Raw genomic sequence first — 25,905 nt, forward strand, 5'->3', positions numbered from 1 at the left:
GGAGCGAAAATGCTTGAATTTGTCAAGTAGTATATTAAAAATTCCATATGTGCAAAAAAGGCTCTGGTTATTCATTAATATTTTAACTGCTTGATTTTATGACTCATTTTGGTGAAGTGCTTAATATCAACATACATATTTTTAGATGTTCTACATTTCTAAGTACTATGAAAATATACTAAAGGCTTAACAGGAAGACAGGAAGGTATAGTCTTGTCTTTGAAGCTTGTGCCATTTTGAAATCATTTAAGTATCACTTGCTGCTTGTAGAAGTGTTCAGAAGCAGAGTTACTTTTCATCCATTTCCTATAGGCCTCCTCTCCCCCAATGCCAACCTTATAGAACTAAAATATAATATTTCTAATACTTCCTCAAAAAGCTATGCATAAAACCGTTTTATATTCATATAAAACAAAAGCAGTATTTCAGTCGTGACTCACTGTGCTAAGATCATCCAAGGGAATAATCCTAATAAAAATCTTCAAAGTAAAATAAAATGCTTATCTCTGGCTTGCTTTAGAAATTACTTTTTCTCTTGCATTCACAGTAATACCAGCAGTTAACTCTTCAACTGCTCTTCAGGTGTCTGTCTATGATTGGATTCTTCGTCTTCAGTTCAATCCTTTGTCAGTATTTGTGTTGCTTGTGACCTGCTTTCCAATCCAAAAGCATTTCAGGTCTAAAAGAAAAAAGTTACAAGTAGATAATAGCTTTCAGCCATGTCTGTAGAAGACAGAAAAAGAACCTGTATTTGACAGAAAGCTTGTGAGACTCCTTATAGTTGTTTGAAAAATATGTAAGATAAGATTACTTTTATTTTCTCCTGTAATTTGGTAAGTCAAAATGCATGTAACTTTTCAACATGAAACTCACATCCATTTGCTTTTGTCTCATGATGTTTTAGGAATTACTTGAATGCATGACATATGCTTCTGGCTGATGCGTTGCTTACTGCCCTCCAGGACCCTCAGGGTCCTCTCAGCAGAGCTGCTCCCCAGCCTGGCTGTCCCCACCTGTGCTGTCCCAGGTGCAGCATGGTTGCTAAATCTGGTGTGATTCTTGTTGGTGCAATCTTCCAGCTTGTTTTGGTCCCTTCATATAGTCAGCTAATAATTTCTCTCTCTTGAAGTGGTGGATTTTTAGAATACTCCTAGTTTCAGGCAGGAAAACATACCTGTTTCTTGTGAGGGAAGAAGTTTGTACTGACTATAAGCAGAAGTCCATTTGCTCATAACACAGAGTTGCCGATTGCTTCAATGCTTTACTTTTTTTCTGATGAGTAAGCAAGTAGTGCAAGAAGCCATGTAGTAAAAAGCTTAAGTACTATGCTAGATAAGCTCAAACCTTTCAGACCTGATTGTATTTAAATGTCTATACTATATTGTAATATAAAATTATCTGTGTATAGTATTTATTATTTAGCTAAGTTCAGAAGTAGTTTTCATGCTTAGCAATAGTGAAAGCTGTACTTATAGTACATTCATAAAAATCATTGATTTTTCACCCCAATTCCTGCTACAGAATGCAGTGTCCTGTTGGAACACATTTAAAAATTATTCTGTTTTAAATGTCAGTTCAAGCTAAATGTGTTAGATCAGAACCCTTTATTTTCATTGAATATTTTGTGCTAGGTAACTTACGTGTGATTTAGTCAGGAGAGTCATATTGGTTTGTCCATTAGGTACCAGTCATTGAAATTCAGAGTTCTTCATGAATGTCCAAGAAAACAAATGAGTGACCCACTACTAAGACTATTCTTTTTTTCTTTTTCTCTTTGAAAGTCAGCTGATGTCAAATGCTGGTGTACAAGTTGGTATTAGAAAAAGCAAGTGATGACCTTATTTGATGATTAGTTTTGCTTATTTTGTGAATTAACAAACAGGGAAAATAGCATATTGAAAACTACATTTCACAATCCTTCATGGTATGTTAGTAAAACAAGAACCCTGCAGAATTCAGTGGCTGCATGACTGTTGAAAAGTGAAAAGAGAGATTTGTATATGAGCTTTTGGCAAAGCATTAATTAAGCAAGTTTTTCATGCAAGTTAATGCTTCAGGTGCTTCAAAAGCAGCCCTGTTCTACAGAAGGGGATGTTGAAGCAATATTTAAAAGTCCGATCAGCTTGCTCTGTAATCCTGTGTGAAGCAGGGTCAGAAGGTAAACATAAGGCATTACATCTTTCAAACACGTGCTCAGACTGCTGTGTCAGTCTGCCTTGTCTGTAGGTATCAATTTCTCTAGTGTCACTACACCTTTATTAATTTGGTCATTTTTTCTCCTCCAGCAAAGTAGTAAAAAAAACCAACCAAAAACCAACCACATTTAAAAAGAAAAAAAAAAAAGAGGGGGGGTGGATTGAATGCTGGTTTTAGATTGTAGAGGAATGTATTTAAAGGTTGTTGGGTTTGGGTGTTGGTTGGGTTTTTTTTCATGAACTTTAAATTGCAAGTATTTCAAAAATTTATCCCTTATCTTACTTCCAGATTGTTTTATCCTTACTTGCTTGGGATTTTTTACATGGTTTGAGGGTTTCCCTCTTTTCCTTTACCATTCCTTGGCATAGAAAGCGAGAACAGATATTATAAAGGATGAATGTGGATTTTTATTGAGTAAAGATAAGTTTAATGATATTGCAGTGTTCAATTACCAGAAAATGTGTGAAAGCCACCCTCAGTGTGTCTAGTAATCCTCTTAGTCAGACTTTGCATACATCAAGGAGGGACTTAATATTTAATTATGCTGTAGGTGCTGTAAGTAGTGGTCCCACAAATCAATGTACTACTGGGAAACAGGCCAGCTCTTACAAAATTAAAAATGTACTTTATAGAAGCAGCTACCTATCAAACAGTCAGAAACACAGCAATTTCCAGTTCTCTAATGATTAGTTAACAAAATTAAAAATTCAGGGATCCTCATTTTTCAAAGGCTTGAGAGTCTTTAATTCACATTCCAGTAGCATCCCACGCTACTGGAGGAAGGAGGCATGTGTTGTTTTAATCCCTTTGATGAGTTTTATCTGAGCTCTTCAGGTTCTGTAATTTTCTAGTTAATTGGTGCATGAAAAATATGGGTCAAAATACTGACTTATATATTACAAAAATGTTGGGGAGGGAGAAAAACATGCTATAGAATGTTCATCTCAAATTTTAGCTTTATTCATCTAAGATAGGAAATCCATTTGTTTTCACATAATATATAAAAATATCTTCTGTAATGTCTCACAGCACTGGTGTAAGTAAGGTATCAACTAACAGGTTATGTGTGTGTATGTAGTAGTTCAGTTCAGTGACCACTTGCAGATATAAGTTACAGTAATAAGAGTTAGAGTTTTGCCCAAGGAAGTTACAGCGGCACTGGTAAAGATTTTGTAGGTAAACCAGGGGTTAGTTAAAGGTAAAAAGTTAGTATTTCTGAAGCTTCTCATCTTAAAAGGATTGTTTATTATATGCAAATGCAAAATGTAATTGCTAGTTGCATGCTACTTACATGCAAATAGCTTTGTCATTTAGAGAAGCTAATCTCATTTAGCCTTTCCCCTCATGTCGTTATGTTACGTTTTTTTCATTATCTTGGGGTATACAGAGCTGCTGAGGGCTAAGTGTTTTTGAAAACTGGAAGGGATATCTAATACAAATTTAAGACTGTAACTTTAAGCACCTTTCTTATTGTATCTGTGGGTTTTTTTCTTTGTAAAGTTTAGCTTTGAAAATTTGCCAGATTAATTTGTATGTGTTGTGTATGTCATATGTACATTTACCCTTCCTTCATATAGGCAATTTATGTATGCCATATGCGAGTTTTATGTGTCTTAGCAACCTTAGTAATGTCTACATTTAACATAATGAGTTTCTGACAACTTGGGTATGGCTGTCAAGCCTCCATTGCTCTTTTGGTCCTCTTCCCCCAGTATATGAAAAATGTGTATCTTCATATGACTTCATAAAGAAAGGTTTCAACAGGAATAAGTCAATGTCCAGTGATTTTCAACTTTTTCCCATTGCCTCTGCTTGTGTCAGAGAGATTTAAACCTAAGGGCTTGGAAAGCGCAGTGAAATTTAACAATTCCCAAGTCAATTTTGCTGAAGTCATTTACTGAGTAACAATGACCTGTATTTAGCTTGATCTGGTAAAATACGTGTGAAGGAGCTGTATCTGTTTAATCCTCAGCCATCTTTAATTTGTGAAAAATGCTTAATTAGAAGAAAGATTTATGGTTCTATCAACTTTGAGTAAATTTGTTACGATGTTGTTTATAATTCTAGAGACATTGTGTCTCTGCTAGTAATGCATAAAAATTAAGTTTAAGAAATTTAATTTCAGTTTTAATTAATATTTTAAAACACTAATTTCCGTTCCTTGAAGATGCAATTTATCCGTATGAGAACACGTGAATTGTATTTTTTCTGGGAACATAAATTGTAGCATGTATGATTAATTAAATACTTTAAGATGCAAATGAAATATTTTTCATTAACTACACAAGTAAAATAGATAAGACAAAGTGGAGAGGAAAGCAGCAGAGCCTGAATGAACATGATGGTTTTGAATGTGAGCCCTGGGTACTGTGGTATTCTGTGACTAGCAGTAGTGGCTTCAGAGGAAGATAGTGCTCTGGAGTGGATTCATGGAGGATAAGTCACTTTCTGTATTAGGCCTTTTGTACTAAAGGTATAAGTGGACCATGGTTTAGACTTTGCATATTCTGCTTTTATTTCAGTTTCAGAGAAATTAAGAGCTCATTAGAGATGTATTCCAAGTTCTATTATTATGTTGCAAAGAAACTATATGAACTGTGATTCAGCCTTGAGTGTGTCTTGCTACATTTGTGGCATTGGTGCGCCATACAGCATTGAATGCCAAACGTGCCAAAACTTTATAGAAGGATTTATATTTTTAACCTCTTTATGTGATTTGGTATGTGGTGGCGTTCTATGTTTTATAGGATAGTAAAAGCCAGAAAATCAAAGTCCCTGCTCTGTTCTGTGTACTTCATCAGTTTTTTCCTTATTCTGTGGTTTAGTCAGTTTAAGCAAACAATTCTAGTCACGTTACCTCATCCACAGTGTTTTCTGCCTCTGTAACTATTCTCCCCTCTATCTTGGAGCCCACTGTGATATGCAGTATACCTCCTGAAAGGAGGTAATGAGAGAAAGGAATGTGATGTTTGTGTGGAAATGAACAGTCTATGCTTGTGCATTCCCAACACCTTGATTGCTCTCTTGACTTCAGCTGTATTTTAACCAGAGGTCTCTGACTTTCATTCAGTGAGGCTCAGGATCTTGTTTTGACTTGGTGAGACTAATTTAGCATAGCTTAAAATGTGAAGACTTTACCATTGTTACATTTTATTTGCCATCATATTTACTAATCCTAGAATTTTCTTTTTTTTTAGGTCGATCAGAGGTTTCTTTTTACAGTGTCCTTGACAAACATAATGTAGCTTATTTGTGTGCAGTATTATCTGTTCTATGCTTGCAGTGCTCCAAAACCATCATTTAATTTATATAAGCAAAGAAGCAGTCATAAAATGCTGATAAATTCTACTTTTTACCTTTATCATTTGATTATAACCAGTTTTTTTTGTTTGTGCTTTTTGGTTTTGTTCCTGTTAGTGGATAAAGGTCTTAAGAGTTTTCTAGTCAGGAATGTTGTTAAAAGCCTTTAAAAAAATAAATAAATTGTAAAACTGGGGAGGGGGTTTAGGCATTATTTTGTTAATATCTCAATATTTTGTATTAATAACTGTGACATTCAGTTGATATCCTTTTTTTAAAAAAAAAGTCTTACCTTGTTCCATCAACCATCTTGCTAGCTATGCTTCCTATTCAGAGGTCTGTAAACTGTGCATATCTGAGGAGCCCCTCTCAGTATTCTTAAAGTAGTTCTTCATAGTAATTTCTGATAGGTCATGTTGATTGAGAGTGTGAGGGGGTTTTCCATATTATTGCTATTATTACATAAGGACTCATCTATGATGGCTGCGGCTGGGATTCTCACTACATCAAATTAAGAAGAAAACCACCAATTGCAGTGCTTACGTAATGCCATTGCATGATGCTGCCTACCTTTGATTATTTTTATGGCTGCAATAGAGCTTCTCGTTTATTTCATTTTTTACAGCTTAAATTATTCTGTGGGATCCATCTACCTGGTACTTTAAGTGCTCCTGGCATAGGTCATAAATATGGATAAACACTGGAGGAACTTTTCATAAAAATTTCTCTTTTCTTTTTTTTTTTTTCCCTGAAAATAGTAGTACTGAAATAATATTTAAAACTGGAGTCCACATCAACAACTCATTGTTCCTAAAAGAGTATATTAGTATATTCTGAGTTGTTCTTTCTAAAAATTTATCTTTTACCTTGTCAGTTTTGTCGTATCTGCAGGATGTCATTTTGGAAAGATTGTTTTTTGACAAATTTTCACTTACATGAAAAACAGCTTTTAAAATCATTTTCCCTCAGTTAGCAAAATTGCAGACTTTTATTACCAAGACAATTATACATTCACCTCAATACTGGGAGCTTGTGTATGCACTGCTGCTTGATGGTAGTGATGATCAGAAAAGGTAAAATGAAGAGCCACTTGCATAAGGTATGGAGGGAAATGGCTGACACTAATTTCACAGCTTAAAGTTAGAAGTAATATTTAAGGATTAAAATATTGCCATTTCCAATCTGCATCTTCCAACAGTCTTTTCTGTCCTAAGTGTGAAGTATCTATATTATACATAGATAAGAAATATGAAACAGTGAATAGTAGCTGGCGCATACAAGTAAAATGACTTACATGTTTTTAAGTCCCCATCGTTGCACAGATGTTAGTTTTAGGCATGATTTACATAGATCCAAATTGTTACCTATTAACTGACACCTCATCAATATCCTTTGTAAATTACATGTATGTTAATCCTGTCTCTTTCAGTTCTAGCTGGCTAGATACATAAATCTTTCAAAAGCATAATTTTTTCATTTGCCCTTATCTCTCTATCAATATCTATATACAGTCTTCAGAGGTTTTTTTCTGTACTAAAATGTGTTTGCAGATTAGGACATAGTCTCCTGCAGAATACAAATGAATGGATTTTACTTTCCACGCGAGTTACGCATTTTTGTGCGTTAGGCAACGTGTTTGTGTTTATTGAATCTACATGCATTTCTTAGTGTTACTGAGCTACCTATCAAGCAGATAAGGAGTTAAACAATACATAAATCGGTTCTGAAGAAAAAAGTTATTGGGTATTTCTGCAAGACAGGCAACTCAAGATGTGGCTGAACCTTTGTTTAATTCATCACCAGTAGGCTTCTGGTTGATTTGTTTCTAAACTTGAATCCCTTAACTTGCTTATCCTGTTCACTGGCTTCAGTTTGAGTAGGATTTGACCTGTGAGATTATGCACATCCCTTCAGTATCTGTGTGCAGCAGGCATTCATATATGGTCGGCACTCATATTCACAGTAATTTTTAATTTGTGAAGTCCAGCTTTGGGGAAAGTGCAAGAAAGCCTGGCATCAGAGTGATCTCTCCTTTTGGGTAGAAGCTGTGGGTTGTGAACACTGAATTTGTAAGGCAAAACCCTTGACTTCAGTTTTAATTTTGTATTGGTTGCTCTAAGATTGTTGTTTTGATAGCAGACTCTTCCTTCTGGTCTGCCAGGCAGTGGCTGTTTTTTCCGAAGTCTAGATCATATCAACCCGTGTTCTCTTTGTGAGTTGAGAACTTGGACTATGTTCCACCATGAACTGCTGTCTTCTTGTTGGTCTTAAACTCAAATGAAGGGGTGATGTGAGACAGCCTTTACATCACTGTCTCAGCTTATATCCCCCCTAGTAATGTAAATCAACAGTACTTTGAATGTGGTGGGGTTTTGTTGGTTTTGGTGTGTTGTTGGTGTTTTTTTAAAAGTGAATATTCCTTAACAAAGGTGTTGCTTTTTATTAACTGGGATAAATCCATAAGCATAGCTTCATAAAGGCATCTTTCAAGCAAAGGAGTTTAATCTGCAGCATTGGTAGGCTGCAAACCAGATCGTGTTTTTTCCTACGGTGTCTTTTCATATAATAGAACTAACGGCCATCATTGTATGGGAGCATTTGTGAGACCAGTAGAACAGTTTTTTAAAAGTTGCCATGTCTCAGCTGTGACTTACTACCATTTAAGTTTCCGTTTACCAAGTTCTAAAATGGTTTGAGAGTAGGATTATCCACATGTAAATTCGGGCAGATGGAGAAAGTAAGATGAAAAAGTCTCATTTAGAACTGACAGGTTCCTCTGCCATGGGGGGGAGGGGGGTGGGTGGGTGAATATATTTGGAATACATTTCTGAGAAAGTAAAAGTCATCTGTGCTAAAGGAAAGATGGACATCTCGAATGACACATTGGCATACATTTTTTCTCTTTTGTTATGGAATTTAGTGCACAAGAAATCTTTGAACTTGAAGGTTTACAATTTACTTGTATGTATGCAGTCTTCAAATTGCACTTTTCTTATCCAGCAGTGGTGTGAATAAACTAACACTTTTAATCTAAACCACAGCTTTCTGTGATTTTTCTTAAAAGTAAAATTTTTTATCAGCTTTACAAAAAAGGCTTTCCAAAAATAGGAAGCGCGGTACTGAGATTTAATGATCAGTAAAGCAGCAGTTTGTCAGTGTCTCATCATAGTCATTTGGCAGTATTCCTTTTTCTAGGAAATCTTTTGAATTTAATTCTAAAACATTGTGAATATTTAAAGTATATAAAACCTAGTGCTGCATGAATGTGTTCTTTAAACTATTCTTAATTGCTTTTAACTCTGTTCATGGCAATATAGTGCTAGGACACAGAGTGAAAGGTACTACATCACGTTATTGTTTAAACTTCCAATTTTCTATAAAAACTGGGGAAAGAACTTCAAGGAGATACTAAGTTTGAGATGAAGTCTTTAAAATATGTCTTTGAGAAGCAAGTTTAGCTTGACCCCTTGACTCCTATTCAGCTACCTTGTGAGAGTACATGTTTCACATATGGAAAATTTTAAGCTTACTTGAGTCCCTCTAGTCCCCCAATTCCACTTGGAAACTGCATATAATGAAATATTATGGTCCCAGTATGTTTTCATAATGTAAATTTTAAGTAGTGTTTGAGTATATAAAAATGTCAATGCTAATTGAGATCAAGGTCCAATCCAGCTTGGTATTCTGTGTTCAACAGTAGCCAAAAAATCAGATGTGGAAGAAGAGTAGGAAAAGGAAAAGTACATATGAAACTTCGATATTGCCCTCATCTGTGGGTGGTCAGAGGAGGTTAAATTAGGAATAAGAATTGGAAACAATTCTGTGTAGACAAGCTGTAAATTCAGGTGTTACTGTGACAAGATCAAGTAAGTGAAATCTTAATAAAATCAAATAAGGAAGATTTACTTTTTGATTGATAGGTAGGAATAATTTGCCAGAAAGGTACTGAACTTGGTGACACCTTAAACTTGTTTACTTAAGTCAAAAGACTACGTCTATTAGGAAGCATTCTAGCTCTAAACAGAAGTTACAATTTTAATGAAAAAGTATTGGGTAAAATTATGCACAGAGATATGTAGATTATCAGAACAGATTGTAATAATGTCTTCTTCCAGCACTAAAATCTCTTATTAAACTTTGGAGAATGAGACTATAAATATAGCGAGGGAGAAAAAGTGAGGAGAAAGAGTAGTAATTCCCCACTTTTCTTCTTTCTCGGGATCTCCAGTTTCCAGTGTAAGCCTGACAAAACAGATTAGTTCACTGGTTTTTAACCTCTTCTGTCTGCCTGTATGCATGGTCTCCTCCTGACCTGCCTTTAACCAGGTATCTCAAACTGTCCATACCTAACCTTGCAGCTGTGCTCTCGTGGTTACTCTTGACTTTTCTTTCTATGTGCACTTGCCCATATACTGGTAGATAGGTGGCTGAATGACACGGTGGTTTGTTTTTCCAGGCCTTTCACTACTCTCCCCTGCCTGACCCTGTTGTGTGTCTTTGCAGATTTTCCTCTCAATTACAACTTAAAAGTTTTCTTTTTAAAGAAACCCTGCTTTAGAAGTAATGGGGTGCTGACAGTGTATTGGGGAGTACAGCACTTATGGTTTTGCCTTAAAAAAGGGTTTACTGTTGCTCTGGGATGTAAAGGTCTTGAATAAGATGTCTCAATATGTACTTACAGTTTTGCTTTGTTTCACAAGTATATAATGGGTCTAACATCAAAGTTGATAGGAAGTCGAGCATCTTGAAGCAGTTTGAAGAGAATGAAATAAATAATAGCCTTTAAAAACTCCTAATCTTATCTTTGCAGGGTCAGTAGCTACTTGGGTTTACTGGTGATTTTTCACATTTATGTTCATATTGGGAGTAAATAACTTCTAAATATCTATTTGTTAGTCTGTAATTTTGTATGTCTTTTGTAACAAGCTTTTAACTTTGCAGCCTTGTACTTGAAGTAGGCTTCAGTAACTTATGCTCATGCAGACGTTTCAGTAGCTGCACAGATACCAGCAGAATAGGGAACAACAGACTACAGGTTGACCACAAAATTGTGAGGAACAGTTTCTTCAGTGACTGACCCTGACTGGCCTGTTCGTGTAGGAAGGGCAGTATTGTCTTTGCTGATTTACCTAATTAGATTGTAGATTCCTTAAGGCAAGACTCTTGTATTTTTTTTACCATGAACGGCACACCAAGATGTCAATTAGAGAGATTCAATCAAATTGTTATAAGTCTTTCAGTCATCATTTATAACCCATGTTAAGCCCTGTATAATGTGTGGAAGCAAGTTTTAGCATCAGCATTCCCTGTCTTGAAGCTGAATAAAATCTTTCATGTCAGATCTGCCTATTATTTTAAAATGCAGCATAGATGAATTCTCTACCACGAGAACTTGGGTGGGAGGGAGATAAATAACAATGTAGTGCATTTTACAAGGGAGTCCTGACAAACTGAAAATGTATCGTAGCAATAAGGGACTACTCAAATGCCTGCTTAGTGTTTCTATTTTCAATGCGATATTAATTCAAATTTATGCTGCAGTGATGAACATGAACATATTTTGAAATATTTACATTTACAATCTGGTGGATGTAATAAAATGAATTTTATAATCATGTAAATCAGTAGGTTTTTGGTTGCAGCTCTTGAAAACAACTGTCTCTGCCTTTAATATAGAGAGCTGCTTTTAAGCACGGATATAGCTTTTCTCAATAACGAAACAATTACAATGAAGGAAAAGATTTCTCTGATTTCTACATCTCAATTCTTTGGTTACAAACACCCTTATCAATTACTTCCATAAAACATTAGTAGTGAACAAAATCTGTTGATGAAAACAACGGCTTTGCCATGTCACAGGCAGTAAAGACATAATTTGCGAAACAGATTTCATTGTGCAGGCGGAGGTAGAGGTCTGTCTTTGTTATTTTTCCTGCTCACCATTCTCATATGTAAATAGGTAATCTTTTGTATTTTAAATCAGAGGAAGGACAGGATTGGATTGGCTGAATCTTTTTGCTGGCATTTCCATTTTTTAAACAAAACTCTTGAAGTTATCAGCCAAGTTGGTCAGCACCAGATTCTCAAATTATGTAGCTTTAGCAATAAAGCATTTACAGCTCTTATCAGATGTCTCCATCCTTTAGGATCAGGAGAAAATTATATAGTGGCTATCTATGCCTCAGGGACACAATTTAGATACAGCAGTATTCCATGGTTGCTGTAAATACTGATTTTAAACTAACTTCAATTTCAAGGGTGAGATAACGTACGGAACTAAACAACTGATCTTGCATACTGCCATACCAAAGGTTTTCGTTATCAGTCCTGTATGATGTCCAGGGCTTTATTTAACCTTATCATTCTTCAAGTGTATCATGTTATATTTTTTATAAAATTCTAGATTTTTAAAAGGTGCAGAACAAACTTTTGAGGGACTTTGTTTGGACTCTTTTGTGTGTCATATGCAATGAGTATCTATAAAGCAATAACAGAACTACAGAACAAGATGATGAGTCAGATCTTTGTGCGTTGGAAGTGGATAAAGCATGTTGGTTTCAACATCTTGGGCATATAATAGGATTTAATCTGTGATAGAAGAGAACTGTGTAAGTGTTCTAAAGTTTCTATCATCAGGCAGAACAGCTTGGGGTTTTATATGGATACAGAGAAAATGCCTTTCAAGTTCGCTCAGGATGGCCAGTCAGATGAAGGGTATGTTAGTGCTCAGACAATGTACTCTTGAAGAGGCTACAAGTATCTCAACCAACTGCCAGATCCCTCTTTTTATTTATACTTTAGCAGTAATAGCACCCTTGCAATATAATTCACGTTTTGTATATACAACCAAATGTTTTAAAAAAACTTGTGGGAATCTTGTGTGAAGTAACTTCTTACTAGCAAAATGATGTCAGAACTGAGATATTTTGGCCAATTTTTTGATAAATAACTGAACTCCAGCAATAATTTTTTCAACACAGTAGTTCAAGACTGTCCCTGTAAAAATGATTGATTGAACATACACCATGTCAAGTCTCTGCAACTGGTAAGCAGGCCATAACTACTTGAGGAAAAATAGCTGGTTTGATGTCTAAAATCATGTAATTCAATGAAGTATATTGTGTGGCCATGCTCAAAGACACTCAAAATAATATATCTTAGATAAAAATAAAATCTGACTTCTGACATACCATAGCTGCCACAGCCTGTAGCTGCAGTCTGCATTCCCATTCAGAACTGTGGTTAATTTTCTGTCTTGATCAATATTTGAGAAAGGTGGACTAATTTTTGTCATTATTAAGCAGAGATAATATGGGATGAGTCAGAACTCTTTTAAGAGCCATGCTAACCACTGGTACCTAGTAACAGAAGAAACTAGTAAAAGATGTAAAAGCCAAGTGCTGATGAGGAGAACATATTAAGTGGAGTTTGTATGGGTTCAGACAGCTAGTAGTATGAAATGTAGTTTTAAGGAACACTCAGTGCTGTTTGTGTAGCCTGTATGTTGCTTTGTGAATTTTCTGAATATTTTTTTAAGGAACATGAGCATATGCAGATGTTGCATATTCTTGATTTTAAACATATGTAGTCCCTCGATAATGAAATCATGTATTTTAACAGTCTAACATAAGGTTTGATTTTAGTTAATTTGTATTTTGTTTTATAATCTATCATAAGTATAATTTCTGAAATTAATTTGCCTAATTGGCTTTCCCATTGTGGTAAATATTTATGCAGCCTTTTATTTTAATGAAAAGCATGAAGGCAGCTGTGTTCCGCTGCCAAAGAGAAGTCATGAAACTAGGGAAAATCAAGACAGAATGGAGAAAATCTGTTGTTAAGACTGAAAGTCCTTGCTTTCTTTTTCCTTGTTTCTTTTCTTTTTTCTTTTTTTTTTTCATATTCCTTTGGGATCATCTGAAGTTCAAGCGTACTCCTCGCTGCCTGGATATGGGCCTTATTATTCTGTTTAGTGACAGATTCTTCTTTACAGGCACTTGTGCTATCAGGGCTCCGAGCAGTTCATGGCAAGTTTTCTTTGCATGATTAATCTTTGAGTGGTTTAGAGGGATGTTTTCGGGTTTTGTTTTTTTTTTTTAAAAAAGGGGGGGGGAGGGGGAAGCTGAAGTAGTATTATCCCATTACCATGGGTTTAGATATGATCATACTTGTAATGCATGCAACAGGGCACAGCATTTCTACAACATTCAGTCATCTGAATCGATCATTCAGAGTCACTACAAAGAACGTTCAATTAAAAGTAGAATTTTTAATCTTTTTGCTGTGTTGTTACAGCTAACAGTAGGCTTCACTAGCCTTGGCAACTTCATCTCAGCTAGCTTTTACCTCTGTTAAGATGAAATTTCTACCTTTTAACACAGTGTGATCTGTTTCTGCTGTGAGAGGTGGCTGCTTCCTCACCATGCTCTCCCTCAGCCTCAGAAAGAGAAATACAGAGGAAAACATGTTCTCTGTGTATGCATGTGTGTATATATACACACACACATACATACCCACACACACATATATAAGTGTAGTAAATATAAATTTTAAGAAACTTATTCCTATGTGTATTGTTTTGTTGTAGCTTATTACTCTGAGGTAATAAGTGATAAGACAAGAGGAAACAGCTTGAAGTTTTTCCATGGGAGGTTTAGATTGGATATTGGGACACATTTCTTCCTGGAAAGGGTTGTCAAGCACATGAACAGGCTGCCCAGGGAAGTGGTTGAGTTACCCACCCCTGGAGGTATTTAAAAGACGTAGATGTGGCACTTAAGGACATGGTTTAGTGGTGGAATTGGCAGTACTAGGCCTACAGCTGGACCCACTGATCTTAAAGGTCTTTTCCACCCTAAAGGATTTTGTGATTCTATGAAGTCATTAAACTTCCGTTTCCTCTATCTTTAGAGCTGCAATTTTAGATCACCGCATGCGCTCTTAAAAGCATGCATACTTACACACTATGTTGCAGCTTTATAATCTCAACTATTTCACAGTAGGTGGAAGTGAAGTCTATTTAAAAAAACATAAAACCCCCTGAGTTTTCAATAGTTTACTTTAAAAACTGTAAGTAATTAATATTGTAGAAAGTTCACTTTATTACTTTTAGTGGGAAATGTAGGTGACTTGAAAAAAGGCCATTATAGAAAGAAATATTGCAGAAATGCACCCCATGTTTGAGAATAAAAGGTTAATTCTTCCATTTTACTTCAAACATATTAATGTGTTTTGTTATGAGCAATCATGTTGCAAGGATCCAGCTGTCCAAAATGCAAGATTATAATGTTAGATTAATTAACCTCATTAAAAAAAAAAGTGAACCCAAGTCTGTATAGATGCATTATTAGGCAGAATTACTGGAATTCAGTTATGTTGAATAGGATGTCTGATCTACCTCTACTCTCATCTACCTTCTGCTACTAATAGCTTAATTTCTGTGACAGCTTTTCTCATCTATTAATATTGTCTGCGCCATTTCTTGCCATTTTTATGATTATCATTAGATCTGCTTTAGTCTGTGTTTTGAAGTAACGTGCTGTTTATGCAGATATACTAAAATATACTCAATGGACTATCCAGAATGCTAGTTACTTGGTTTAAATATTTAAAGAGCTAGTTGCCTGAAAAAGGAGTTTGGGGACAGATGAAGTAATCAGAGGGCTTCTCTCATCTATATAGTACATCATTTGCTAAATTGCAAAATGTTTTTGATCCTTAGAGGTTAACATATCTTATGTCCCTTTTACCCTTTCTTGTTCTCCCTTCTCTGTTCAGCCTTGTGATTTAAATATTGAGGATTGCAATGTTTTGTATTAACAAGTATAGATGGAATGTAGGGTTATTGCAAGTGGGTAACAGATATGTGCTGTGTGACATTTGCAGAACAGGAAAGTATTTTAAATGGACAGATCTCAGAAACATTTCTTCACTCTCTAAAATGTTTTAGTATACAGTCCTTTCAGATGTACTCTGGAGACAGAAGCAAACAGTTTTTCAATGCTAAATATTTTGAAGTCACAAATTATGTAGGCAACTCAATAAATGCATCAGTAATCTTTGTTTTCCAACCTCTTTTCAAAAATTTGGCCTTGATGTATCAGAGTTACTTTCAAAAGATGGGAATGTGATCTGTAATCTTTCAGAGTAGCCGCAGAAGTAAGGAAAACTTTGTCCATGTTTGATGTCTTAGAACTTCTTGGACTGAAACAGAAAAGTTAACAGTTAATGCTGTGTATCTTCAGCAGAATTATAAGATGAAACTGAAGCGTATGATATTCTGGAACTTTTCAAACTTCGAAAGAACATTTCAGCGTTAGAATGTGTTAATAACACAGAGTAAGCTACCTTGTTATTGTAACAGATTATTTTTAAACTCCCAAGCACTTTTGTATGTCAAATAAACAGTGATTACCTATTCCATTTGTGAAAGCCCTCCTAGTGTGATAGCCAAACTGTTAAGCAGAAGCTGCTTCTCATTTAGTAGCAAGTTGGTTCTCATTTATAGCAACCTTCCTTCAACAGTCAGACCTTTTACCTTGCACTTTTTTACCATGCAGACTGCAAGCAATAATTATCTGTAAAAGAACCTGTCATCAACTGAATTGATTTCAAGTTCTGGCAGAAGCTGCAGCTTTTAAACTTAGATGGACACTTTTTCTGAGATAAGTTGTCTGGTGGCTGGCTGATGGGGCATGGGTTTTTGTTTTTCTTAGGTTCAAACACCTATACAGAGAAATATTACAGTGCTTGTCAGCAAGTGTTCTTTGCTGAGTAAATTAATTTAGAATCCTCTTTCAGGGCTCTTCCCTATGGGAGAAAAGATTAGGTGCTGTAAATTCAGATAAAACTTGAATTTTCTCAGGTGAGAAAGGGAAGCACTAGACATACTCATTCTTTAAAAATATGTGTGTGTATATGTCTGTATGTTTAGAAGAGGAAACTTAAGGAATTTTTGGTTGTTTGAAGAATCACAGACATAAGATCCTCAGAACTAATCAATGAATGTACTTGTGTGGGGTATATTGTTTTAGGAACGTACACCTAAGTCATTCCCCATCATTTGTGTACTCTTCTGCTTTATTTGTATGTAATTGAAAAAGCAAGGCAAGAAACTGTTTCTGGGGAAATTACGTTCACTGTGTTCCTACATTGTTTTAAAACAGTGATGTCCTTACAGATAGTTTGCTAATTGCTTTTAAATAATTGATATCTTAAAAAAAACACCACCAACAAAAAAATCATTTGAGTGTTTTGTTGTTTTGGGGTTTTTTTTCCAGGTAGAGATAAAAGATATTGAAAATGAAGAAAAGAGGTATGATCTCTTCCTGGAACTTCTGGAGTCTAGTCACAGTCCATCTGAGTTTCAGCACTTGGTTTTACTGCTTCAAGCTTGGCCGCCGATGGATATGAGCAATGGGTGAGCATTTCTTCAAAACATATAATAAGAGTTTGAAGGTTTTGAGTTGAGGTTAGTAAATGTGATGCCTATTTACAAGAAGGGCTTAGAAGGAGGATCTGGGGAACTACAGACCTGTCAGCCTGCCCTCAGTGCTAGCTAATGTTATGGAGCAGACAATCTTGAGTGCCACCACGTGGCACATACAGAACAAGTGAGGGATCAGGCCCAGTCAGCATGGGGTTAGGAATGGCAGGTCCTGCTTGACAAACCTGATCTCCTTCTATGACAAGCTGACGCACTCAGTGGATGAGGGAAAGGCTGTGGATGTTGTCTACCTGGACCTTAGTAAAGTCTTTGACACCATTTCCCACTGCATTTTCCTGGAGAAACTTGGCTGGTCATGGCCTGGATGGGTGTACTCTGCACTAGGTGAAAAACTGTCTGGGTGGTTGAGCCCAAAGAGTGGTGGAGAATGGAGTTAAATACAGTTGGCAGCCAGTCACAAGTGGTGTTCCCCAGGGCTGAGTATTGGGGCCAGTTCTGTTTAATATCTTTATCAGTGATGTGGAGAAGGGGATTGAGTGCACCCTCAGTATGTTTGCAGATGACACCAAGCTGGGTGGAAGTGTTGATCTGCTTGAGAGTAGGAAGGCTCTGCAGAGGGATCTGGACAGGCTGGACTGATGGGCTGAGGCCAATGGTATGAGATTCAACCGGGCTCAGTGCCAGGTCTGGCACTTAGGTCACAACAACCCCATGCAGTGCTACAGGCTGGGGAAGAGTGGCTGGAAAGCTGCCTGGAGGAAAAGTACCTGGGGGTGCTGGTTGACGGCCAGCTCAACATGAGCTGTCAGTGTGCCCAGGTGGCCCAGAAGGCCAACAGCATCCTGGCTCATGTCAGAAACAGTGTGGCCAGCAGGACTAGGCAAGTGACTGTCCCCCTGTACTTGGCACTGGTGAGGCTGCACCTTGCACACTGTGTTCAGCTTTGGGCTTCTCACTGCAAGAGGGACGTAGAGGTGCTCTGGAGCAAGTCCAGAGACGGGCAATGAAGCTGGTGAAGGGTCTGGAGCACAAGTCTCATGAGGAGCAACTCAGGGAACTGGGGTTTTTAGCCTGGAGAAAAGGAGGCTTGGGGAGGACCTTACTGCTTTCTACAACTACCTGAAAGGAGGTTGCAGTGAGGTGGGTGTCAGACTCATGTCCCAAGGAGCAAGTGGCAGGACAAGAGGAGATGGCCTCAAGTTGCGCCACGGGAGGTTTAGATTGGACATTAGGAAACATTTTTTCCCAGAAAGAGTGGTCAAGCATTGCAACAGGCTGCCCAGGGAAGTGGTTGAGTCACTGTCCTGGAGGTATTCAAAAGATGTGTAGATGTGGCACTTAAGATGGACATGGCATTTGGGTTAAGATGGACATGGCATTTGGGTTAACACTTGGGGTCATTATCCTAAAGGTCTTTTCCAATCTAAATGATTTCTGTGGAGTCTTCTTTCTTGATAATATCATCTAGTTTTCAGTCAATTAATTCAAGTATGATGAAGAGGAATATGAGCTTTGGAAAGGGTCACACTAGGAAGAATAAATGGTTTCGTTAAAGCAGAATTGAATCGGAACAGTTTCTTGTAAAAACTATGTATACGTATGTAGTATGTTTCATGGAAGAGACAGAAAACGATTTTTTTGCCTGAACTGTTGCACAGGATAGTTTTACTACTAAATCTGTTTTAGTTTAAAGTATTTATTTTGCTCTTATTTTTGTCAGTATGTACAAAATCCATAAAAAGGAATTGAAATTTCTGACTGTTTTTTCCATTCCAAGTTACATTTGGAGAATGCAGAAAAACATTTGGAAATTAGTGTTCGGATAGCTGTGCCAGTCAGTCTGCAAGAGGTCTGTGAGGGTAACGGTACCAAGCAGTGGTGCTTCTCTTTTCTGGATCCACTATCTGTTCTTTCTGTCTGTAAGTGGAGTATTCAGAAGTAAAGAATAAAGACCATCTCAAGAATTTTAAATTAAAATAATTACTTAGAACTTCAGCATTGTACCCATTAGAATGGGTATTTGTTGGAGATGTTAATTTGGAACATCTTAACTACATTATTATTTACCAGTTCTTTGGGTTTTTTTCTGTGACTTTGAACAAGTTTAGAAGTAAAAAAATGTTAGTTGTTATTCTATAACATAATCACTTCTAAGATAAAAGCATTCATTTAATCTTATGAGGTAAAAGTCACATATCTTTCAAGGAGAGCAATAATAATTTTTTTGCTATCTAGTACAATGTGCCATGTTATATCTGATGATCATTATGTTAGAGACATTAAATTATGCTTATATCAATACTCCAAAGTAATTGAATTATAGACTCTTTTTACCTGAGGACTACGCTCCCCAAAGTTATGTGCATTGATATGTCAGGAAAATTAAGTCTTAAGTAACTCTTTTGTGTAGTGTAGAGAACTGCTCCATATAGAAGGTGATCTGTAAGGGTTTTTCACCTTCAAGCCTGTAGTTTGTTTGTAGTTTCTGGATGAGCATAAATCTTAAATTCTTTGTGATGCTTTTAAGAGCTAAAGATTTTTTTTCTGTACATTAAGTAGTATGAGGACTGCTGTTTGATCTGTCAGAAATTCATATTCCAACTTTTCTTTCTAGTTTTGTTTTAATTGTAATGAAAAATTGGATGCCTCACAGTGTGTGGGAACTGTCAAACTTTAAGGTAGTGTTTGAGGTTAAAAAAATAATGAAGCGTTAAACTTATGGAACAGATTGTCAAGTGAAATATTACTGCAATTAGCAAAATTCTTTTTCCTTATGTCGAACAGAAAGACTAAAGATTTTGTGAAAGGAGAACACTTCTTATATATAGGTAGTTCTTGTCTACTGCTACAGAGGAAATTAAAAAATATTTAATTTTATCTCCCACTTGGTGTTCTGTTCCTTCATGCTGACTTCCTCAATTGAAGAAGAGAAAACAAATTAATGATTAAATGTGATTTGTTTTCACAACTAACAATGGATTAAATTTCAGGGGTGGGATACCTCTTAGTTCCAAGATCTGTGCAGTCTGAAAATTTGTGCAAAATATTTACATCACCTGTATCATAACTCCTTTAGGGTATAAGGTCTGCTCTGAGCTCTTCTCTTCTTACATTGGTCATTCTTCCTTCTTCTGCTTCTGTTGTGTATTTCCATGTTAACAGCATTCAATTATGCTTACCAGCCTAGGGTTTTTTACAGCTATGTTCCTGAAGTTGTGTTCCTGAAAAACCTACCTTGCTGGCTGGCTTGGAGTGAGGAGCAGGAAGTACTTTTCCACAGTCTCATTTTAAAAGATGTTGTATTAAGAAATCCTTGAGCAAAGGGGAAAACTATGAGCAGATAAGCCAGTTGTTTAGTCATACGTATTAAGATTTTTGTTTAATCTTTACTTACTTTTTCCTTCTCGGCTTCAGTCAGTTAGCAACAATGGCATGATATGTGCAAGAACTGGGGACTTTAAGTCTGAGTCATCTGAATACTTAGAATTTTGGGTTTCAACCTAACTGTAAATATCTAATACATATACTGGAATGTAAAGCTAGAAAATTTACAATTTACATTCTGTGAAGGCTCAAAAGGAAGAAGGAGTAAAAGAACTTAAGTTTGGGATTTTTTCTTTTTTAGTAGATTTTTATTTCTTAAAGAACTCTTATGACCTCTGTGCTTTTTAATGTTTCGGAGGTTTTTTGAGTTCATGTGTTTTAAAACACTCCAGCTATAATAAAACTCATTATTCACCTGCAAATTTGTTTCTCTTCATAGCATAATATGCCATGATGACTGTGAGGAAACAAAGAGGTAGCTTGGATGTTTCAGTCAGCACTCAAACCAATTTACTTTTAAAATTTTATTTTCACACTCTTGTTATGCATCGATGCTTTTCTGCCTAGGTGTCTCATAGTCAGATGTCATTTTAAGCATTTCATGAAGATATTTTTTAAAAAAATTATTGACACTACCTGAAGCTCTGCAGTTCTTTGGAACTTGCTGCCTACCTACATTCAAAAGGCATTTTTTAATATTAATTTTAATTAAGTATTGATAAGGTGTTTTGGAATTAAAAAAAGGCTAGCTTTTTTTGGAATTAAAAAAGACCTGCTTTTAGGGACTCAATAGCTTAGTTCACTTTTCTTTTTTAAACTTAATTAAAAATTCCCTTGTTTTGGTTCTGGGCAAAAAAAAATAATGTGTTCATGCTGAGTTTTTTAAATAATTACTTTTTTTCATGTTGAAAAAAAGCCTTTTTTTTTTTCTTTTTTTTTTAACCATAGTTGAACTAAGGTAAAATCCAGGAGAGAAGAAAACTAAATTTTACCTGTAGGTGTCAAATCTTTGGTAACTGAATATTGTTTTTATTTAGATACAGAAGATAATGGGTATTTGTTAATAGATCACACAAGTATTTGAAATAGTTGTAAGGAATTGTGTGGAGAAAAGCTTTATTGATGTAATGTATATATCTGATCCTTTACTGAAATAAACCTGCATGTGGCAAGCCTTGATTGCCTTCCATCTTTCTGGTTATTTCTGACTTCTGTGTTTAGTAGTGTGATTTTGTTGTTGTTTTCTTTTCTTTTTCTAATGGGAAATTCTTACAGGTTTTCTTAATGTACTCTGGAGGCAGCAGCTATAAAAATGGAAATTCATTATGACTGTTTATGCCTTTAAGCAAGAGATGGATCACATAGCAGGAACTATCAATTTAGCCAGTGCCAACGAAGGAGTTGCAGGCATTTTTTTCTTCTGAAGTTTCTAGGGGTTCACAGATTAAGTGTATCATGTTCTGCTTGTTGAATAAGCTGGCATCTTTGGGTTCGACCCATCAGGTTGGAGGGAAAGGAGAGGAAGAGCTCTGCTGTTCCCAGCCTGATTTGTGGCAGCTCTGTGCTCAGTGACTGTGACTGATGGAAAGGCTCAATTAAGTTGTCAGAATGAATACAGACAATGACTTATATTTAATTTGCATTCAAAGTTACCCACTCCTAGCATCTCTGTATGGTTTTCACAATAGGATATAACATCAGCTTCATGTGGAGCTGGTTTTATTCCTTTACATACATTTTGAAGTGGAAGATGAGGAGGAGATAGCTTTTATACATGAAATAGCAGATACTGGTGGTTGTCCTCTCCAGAGCTGTCAGACCTATTCCTTAGTATATGTCAATCCAACAGACTCTATTTATGGACTCAATTTACAGTGATATTAATGTGTTACTTTCAATGATTGCTGCTAAATAATATCTTTGAAAAGCAGTGCTTTGACAGCATTTTACTGCTCCTTCCTGTATGTGCTAGCTGAGTATCTTAATTTACTCTAAATTGTAAGACCAACCTGCCAGATTTGGTCTTGCTGTGATTATTTTTTTTTCTTTTTCCTTCAAGCTAAAATGAAAAGTTTTCCATATCTTTGGGATGCTGATTAATGGCCAAAGAGATTGGTGGAGTGATTTTTAAACTACCTTTTGTGCCGCCTTAAGTTTATGCACAGATGAACATAGTGTTTGTGTTACTGTGGCTTAATATAATCACAGTCTAAGATGGGATTGTGCATGATTTTAGCTCATTGTAGAAAGGAATTCAAATGCATTACCTTAATTCACATTAGGAAAATGGCAGTGTGGATGTATTCCAGTGTTAAATTTCACGTTGTCATTTAAAAGCCCTGGTCTGCTACCCAGTTCTGTCAGTGCATCCAGTCCTACCAAGTACACCTATCCCTATCAAAAGTAGGCAAGCAGCTCCATGATCTAGCAAACAGGGGCTGTAGGCCAAGAAACATTGCCTTTGCCATCATGCGTGATAAAATGTACTTGTATCTACTGTCTGCTGTCTGTTTAAGTCTGACTGTGTAACAGTGACATGGCATAAAGTTCTGTGTGGAATGAAAAGAACGTTTTAAATATGTGAAATAAATGTATCTGTGTCCATACCTAGTAGCGGACAAGAACAACAGATGCATGTACTTCCACTCTCCTACCCTGTTTGGATGGGCTATATAAAAAGTTTATTTTTGTTTGTACTTGTCGAACCTGAAAATTAGAATTTGAATCTCGGAAATATTTTCTCCACTGAGAAGCAAGAGACAGATACTTGAGAAACAGATGCTGTTGGAATGTGATCAAAGCAAACAAAATTAGGAATTCTGGATTCCTGTCACCCCTCCCTTGATACCATTCTGCTTGGGAAATCAGCTGGTGTGAAGCCAGGAGGAGCTGTTCCTATGTTATTCCAGTCTGATCAATATTTATCTGGTGTGTGATTCCTCAGGGATTGTAACAGCATGTCATAACTCAAAAACACTTAAAGCTTCTTTGCTGCATTGAAAGAATGATGGCATCATGATGGTAACTTGTCTCAAAACTTTTTCCTCTCTCTAACTCACACATGCTAAAAAAAGAAAAAAAACCTACAGAAAACGGTGGAGGAGTGTATGTATATTTATATTCTATTTACATCTCTGTTTTTTCTGGGCAGATTGTGCACAAATGATAATCCCTGGGTGAAGCTGGGGACTGTTATGCTACAGAGATGCCCACCTGAGGAAAAGGAGAACACAGGAAACGAAATTTTGAAAATCTGCCGTTCTTTGTATGAAACAAAGCACATGCTCCCTGTCAAGGTAAGTTTTAACTCTGGGTGTCATGGATACGAGTCCTGTTTTGGGGTCCCAGCTACAAGAAGGATGTTGCCATACTGGATCAAGTTTGGTAGAGAGCTAGCAAGATGATTACGGGGCTGGAGCGCAAAAGATGCAAAGAGGCTGAGAATGCTGGGTTCATTCTGTTTTAAGAAGAGATGGCTGAGGGAGATCATATTGCTGTCTTTAAATATGCAGATGAGGAAACATGCAGAGGAGATGGAGCTAGCCTCTTCTCAGAGATGTTCAGTGCTAGGACAAGAGGCAATAGAGATAAGTTACATCACCAAAAACTCACATTACATATAAGGAAAATGTTTTTCATCATTAAAATTTTGAAACATTAGAGCAGGTGGATGCCTAGAAGAGACATGGAGTTTCCATCCTTGCATGTATTCAGAACTTGACTGGATTATGTCACAGGCAATTGGATCTTGTTGGACTTGCTTTGATTGAAGGCTGGTTGGATTGGCTGTCCTTTAGAGGTCTGTTCCAGTATAAATTATTCTTTGACATACTTGTAGAAAGTCTTTAGTAGTGTATTGTTATTGAAGTCAGTGTGGCAAAAGCTGTTAATTAAATTATCGGTAATTTTCTCTACTAATAAATGCGTAAAGGTTTAGTGAGGAATCCTTGCAAAATGTGTTGGAAATTGAAAAAACATAATAATAACAACAAGTAATTGCTTTGTAATAATCATGGTGTTCTATCTTCCTTAACTATGTATGCATACTTCAAGACAAGCATCTTTTAAGTATAAAATTATTGAAGCATTTTGTACATAAACATTGTATATTAATGAAGACAGATTGGAGAAATGCTTAATAAACTTTGCACAACTTCAGAGTAGTCGTGCATATTTTTAGAAGGCTGATTAATCCTTTATCTTAACGCAATCACACTCTGCTGGGAAAACAGCTGATGTTAAGACTAGAAGCAGAATAGAAACAACACATTCTGTTTAAAATACAGACAGGTGGGGATGTGGGTTTTTTAAGTAGTCCAACAGACTGATTTGAGTCAAGTTCAAAATCTATGTAAAATGTGATTCTGGAAAGTGTCAGTAAGCTGAAATGGTAAATACATAAATTAATTAGTTCATTCCACCAAAAGTTTTTGGTGGAAGGCAGGTCTCTATCCCTGGAAATGGTGTAATTATATGTAGCTTTTCTTTATAAGGTATTGAATGGTGCATCATAGCTTGTAAACTCATGGTCTTACTTGTGCCCAGGAGCAGTCAAACTTTGTGAAAGTAGGATTTTCTACCTCAGCTCAATGATCCAGGAAGACAGATCCCACTGAGAGTCACTGTCATACAGCAAGTCAGTTCACCAAGAGTTCTGCTCAAGAATAGGTCATGATTTGCTCACTTCATTGAGTAAACTTTTTCTTGAACTCCATAAGTCCCTGTTTGCAGACAGTTTTGGTATTGGTTGGCAGCTTTGTTTGGAGGTGCCTTCCTTTTTTAATGGTACAGGGTGTTGGAAGAGCCTTCCATGTAGGTGTGAATATACAGGTACAGTATGAGGGTGTTCTGGTCCTCAAGCATAAACTACCTTCACCAATGTAAAATATACCTTTTCTATGAACAGATTGCTATACAGCAACAGGAGGAGTTGCTCTAAAGTGTGTAATTGTACAGTTATCTACAAACAAGGTTGATTGCTTTCAATCTCTACTTGGGAAGAGGGGGAATGACATGGATAAATTTAAGTAACTTATTTGTATGCACGGCTGCATTACTTAAGTGCACAAATTGGAGAGCTGAAACCACGTGGCTGAATAAGATGAAAATCTGATTACTGACAATTAACCTGTTTAGATTACTTCACATTTCAATAAATACACTGATTAAGAAAGACGTAGAATGATGGTATTCTAAAAACAGAGATATCAATTTATCACCATGAATAACATATGCCATTCTGAAGTCCAAAGGTTGTGATGGAAAAAACATTTAACTTCAAGTCATGATGGTCTAGAAGTAAGGAAAACTGTTTCTTTGGATGTAACCAAAAAGGTTTCTCTCTTCCTTTATTCTACTTCCTGCTGGTCTTCCTAATTTTTTTATAGCCAAGTTCTTTTTTTTAATGTCTTTTGGAGAGCTGCGTAGCTTTAATCTTTGTATCTGTGTGTGTGGTTTGTTTTTTGTCTGCGTGTGGGGGTTTTGGTTTGTTTTTATTTTATTTACACTATTCAGTGGATAGTTTTTTCCATTCCTCTTAATTGAAATAAGCATTGTTTTATTTGCTTGGAAGGCACATGTGTTTGGACTGTCTGATTAATCTCTTTAGAAAGGGGCAAATCCTTCTCCCCCCAGCAACT

The 25,905-nt window shown here is 36.2% G+C and overlaps 1 protein-coding gene across 1 annotated transcript in view; it reads left to right on the top strand.

Annotated features, from left to right (window-relative positions):
- The window catches only part of NBAS (NBAS subunit of NRZ tethering complex), a 183,715-nt gene that overhangs the window by 145,055 nt on the left and 12,755 nt on the right, over window positions 1-25,905 (top strand). The window contains exons 49-50 of the mRNA XM_055809968.1: window positions 16,776-16,915; window positions 23,418-23,562. Coding sequence (XP_055665943.1) covers window positions 16,776-16,915; window positions 23,418-23,562 — 285 coding nt within the window. The remainder of the gene's footprint in view (window positions 1-16,775; window positions 16,916-23,417; window positions 23,563-25,905) is intronic.

This window comes from Falco peregrinus, chromosome 7, assembly GCF_023634155.1.
Source record: "Falco peregrinus isolate bFalPer1 chromosome 7, bFalPer1.pri, whole genome shotgun sequence".
Classification (NCBI taxonomy): Eukaryota; Metazoa; Chordata; class Aves; order Falconiformes; family Falconidae; genus Falco; species Falco peregrinus.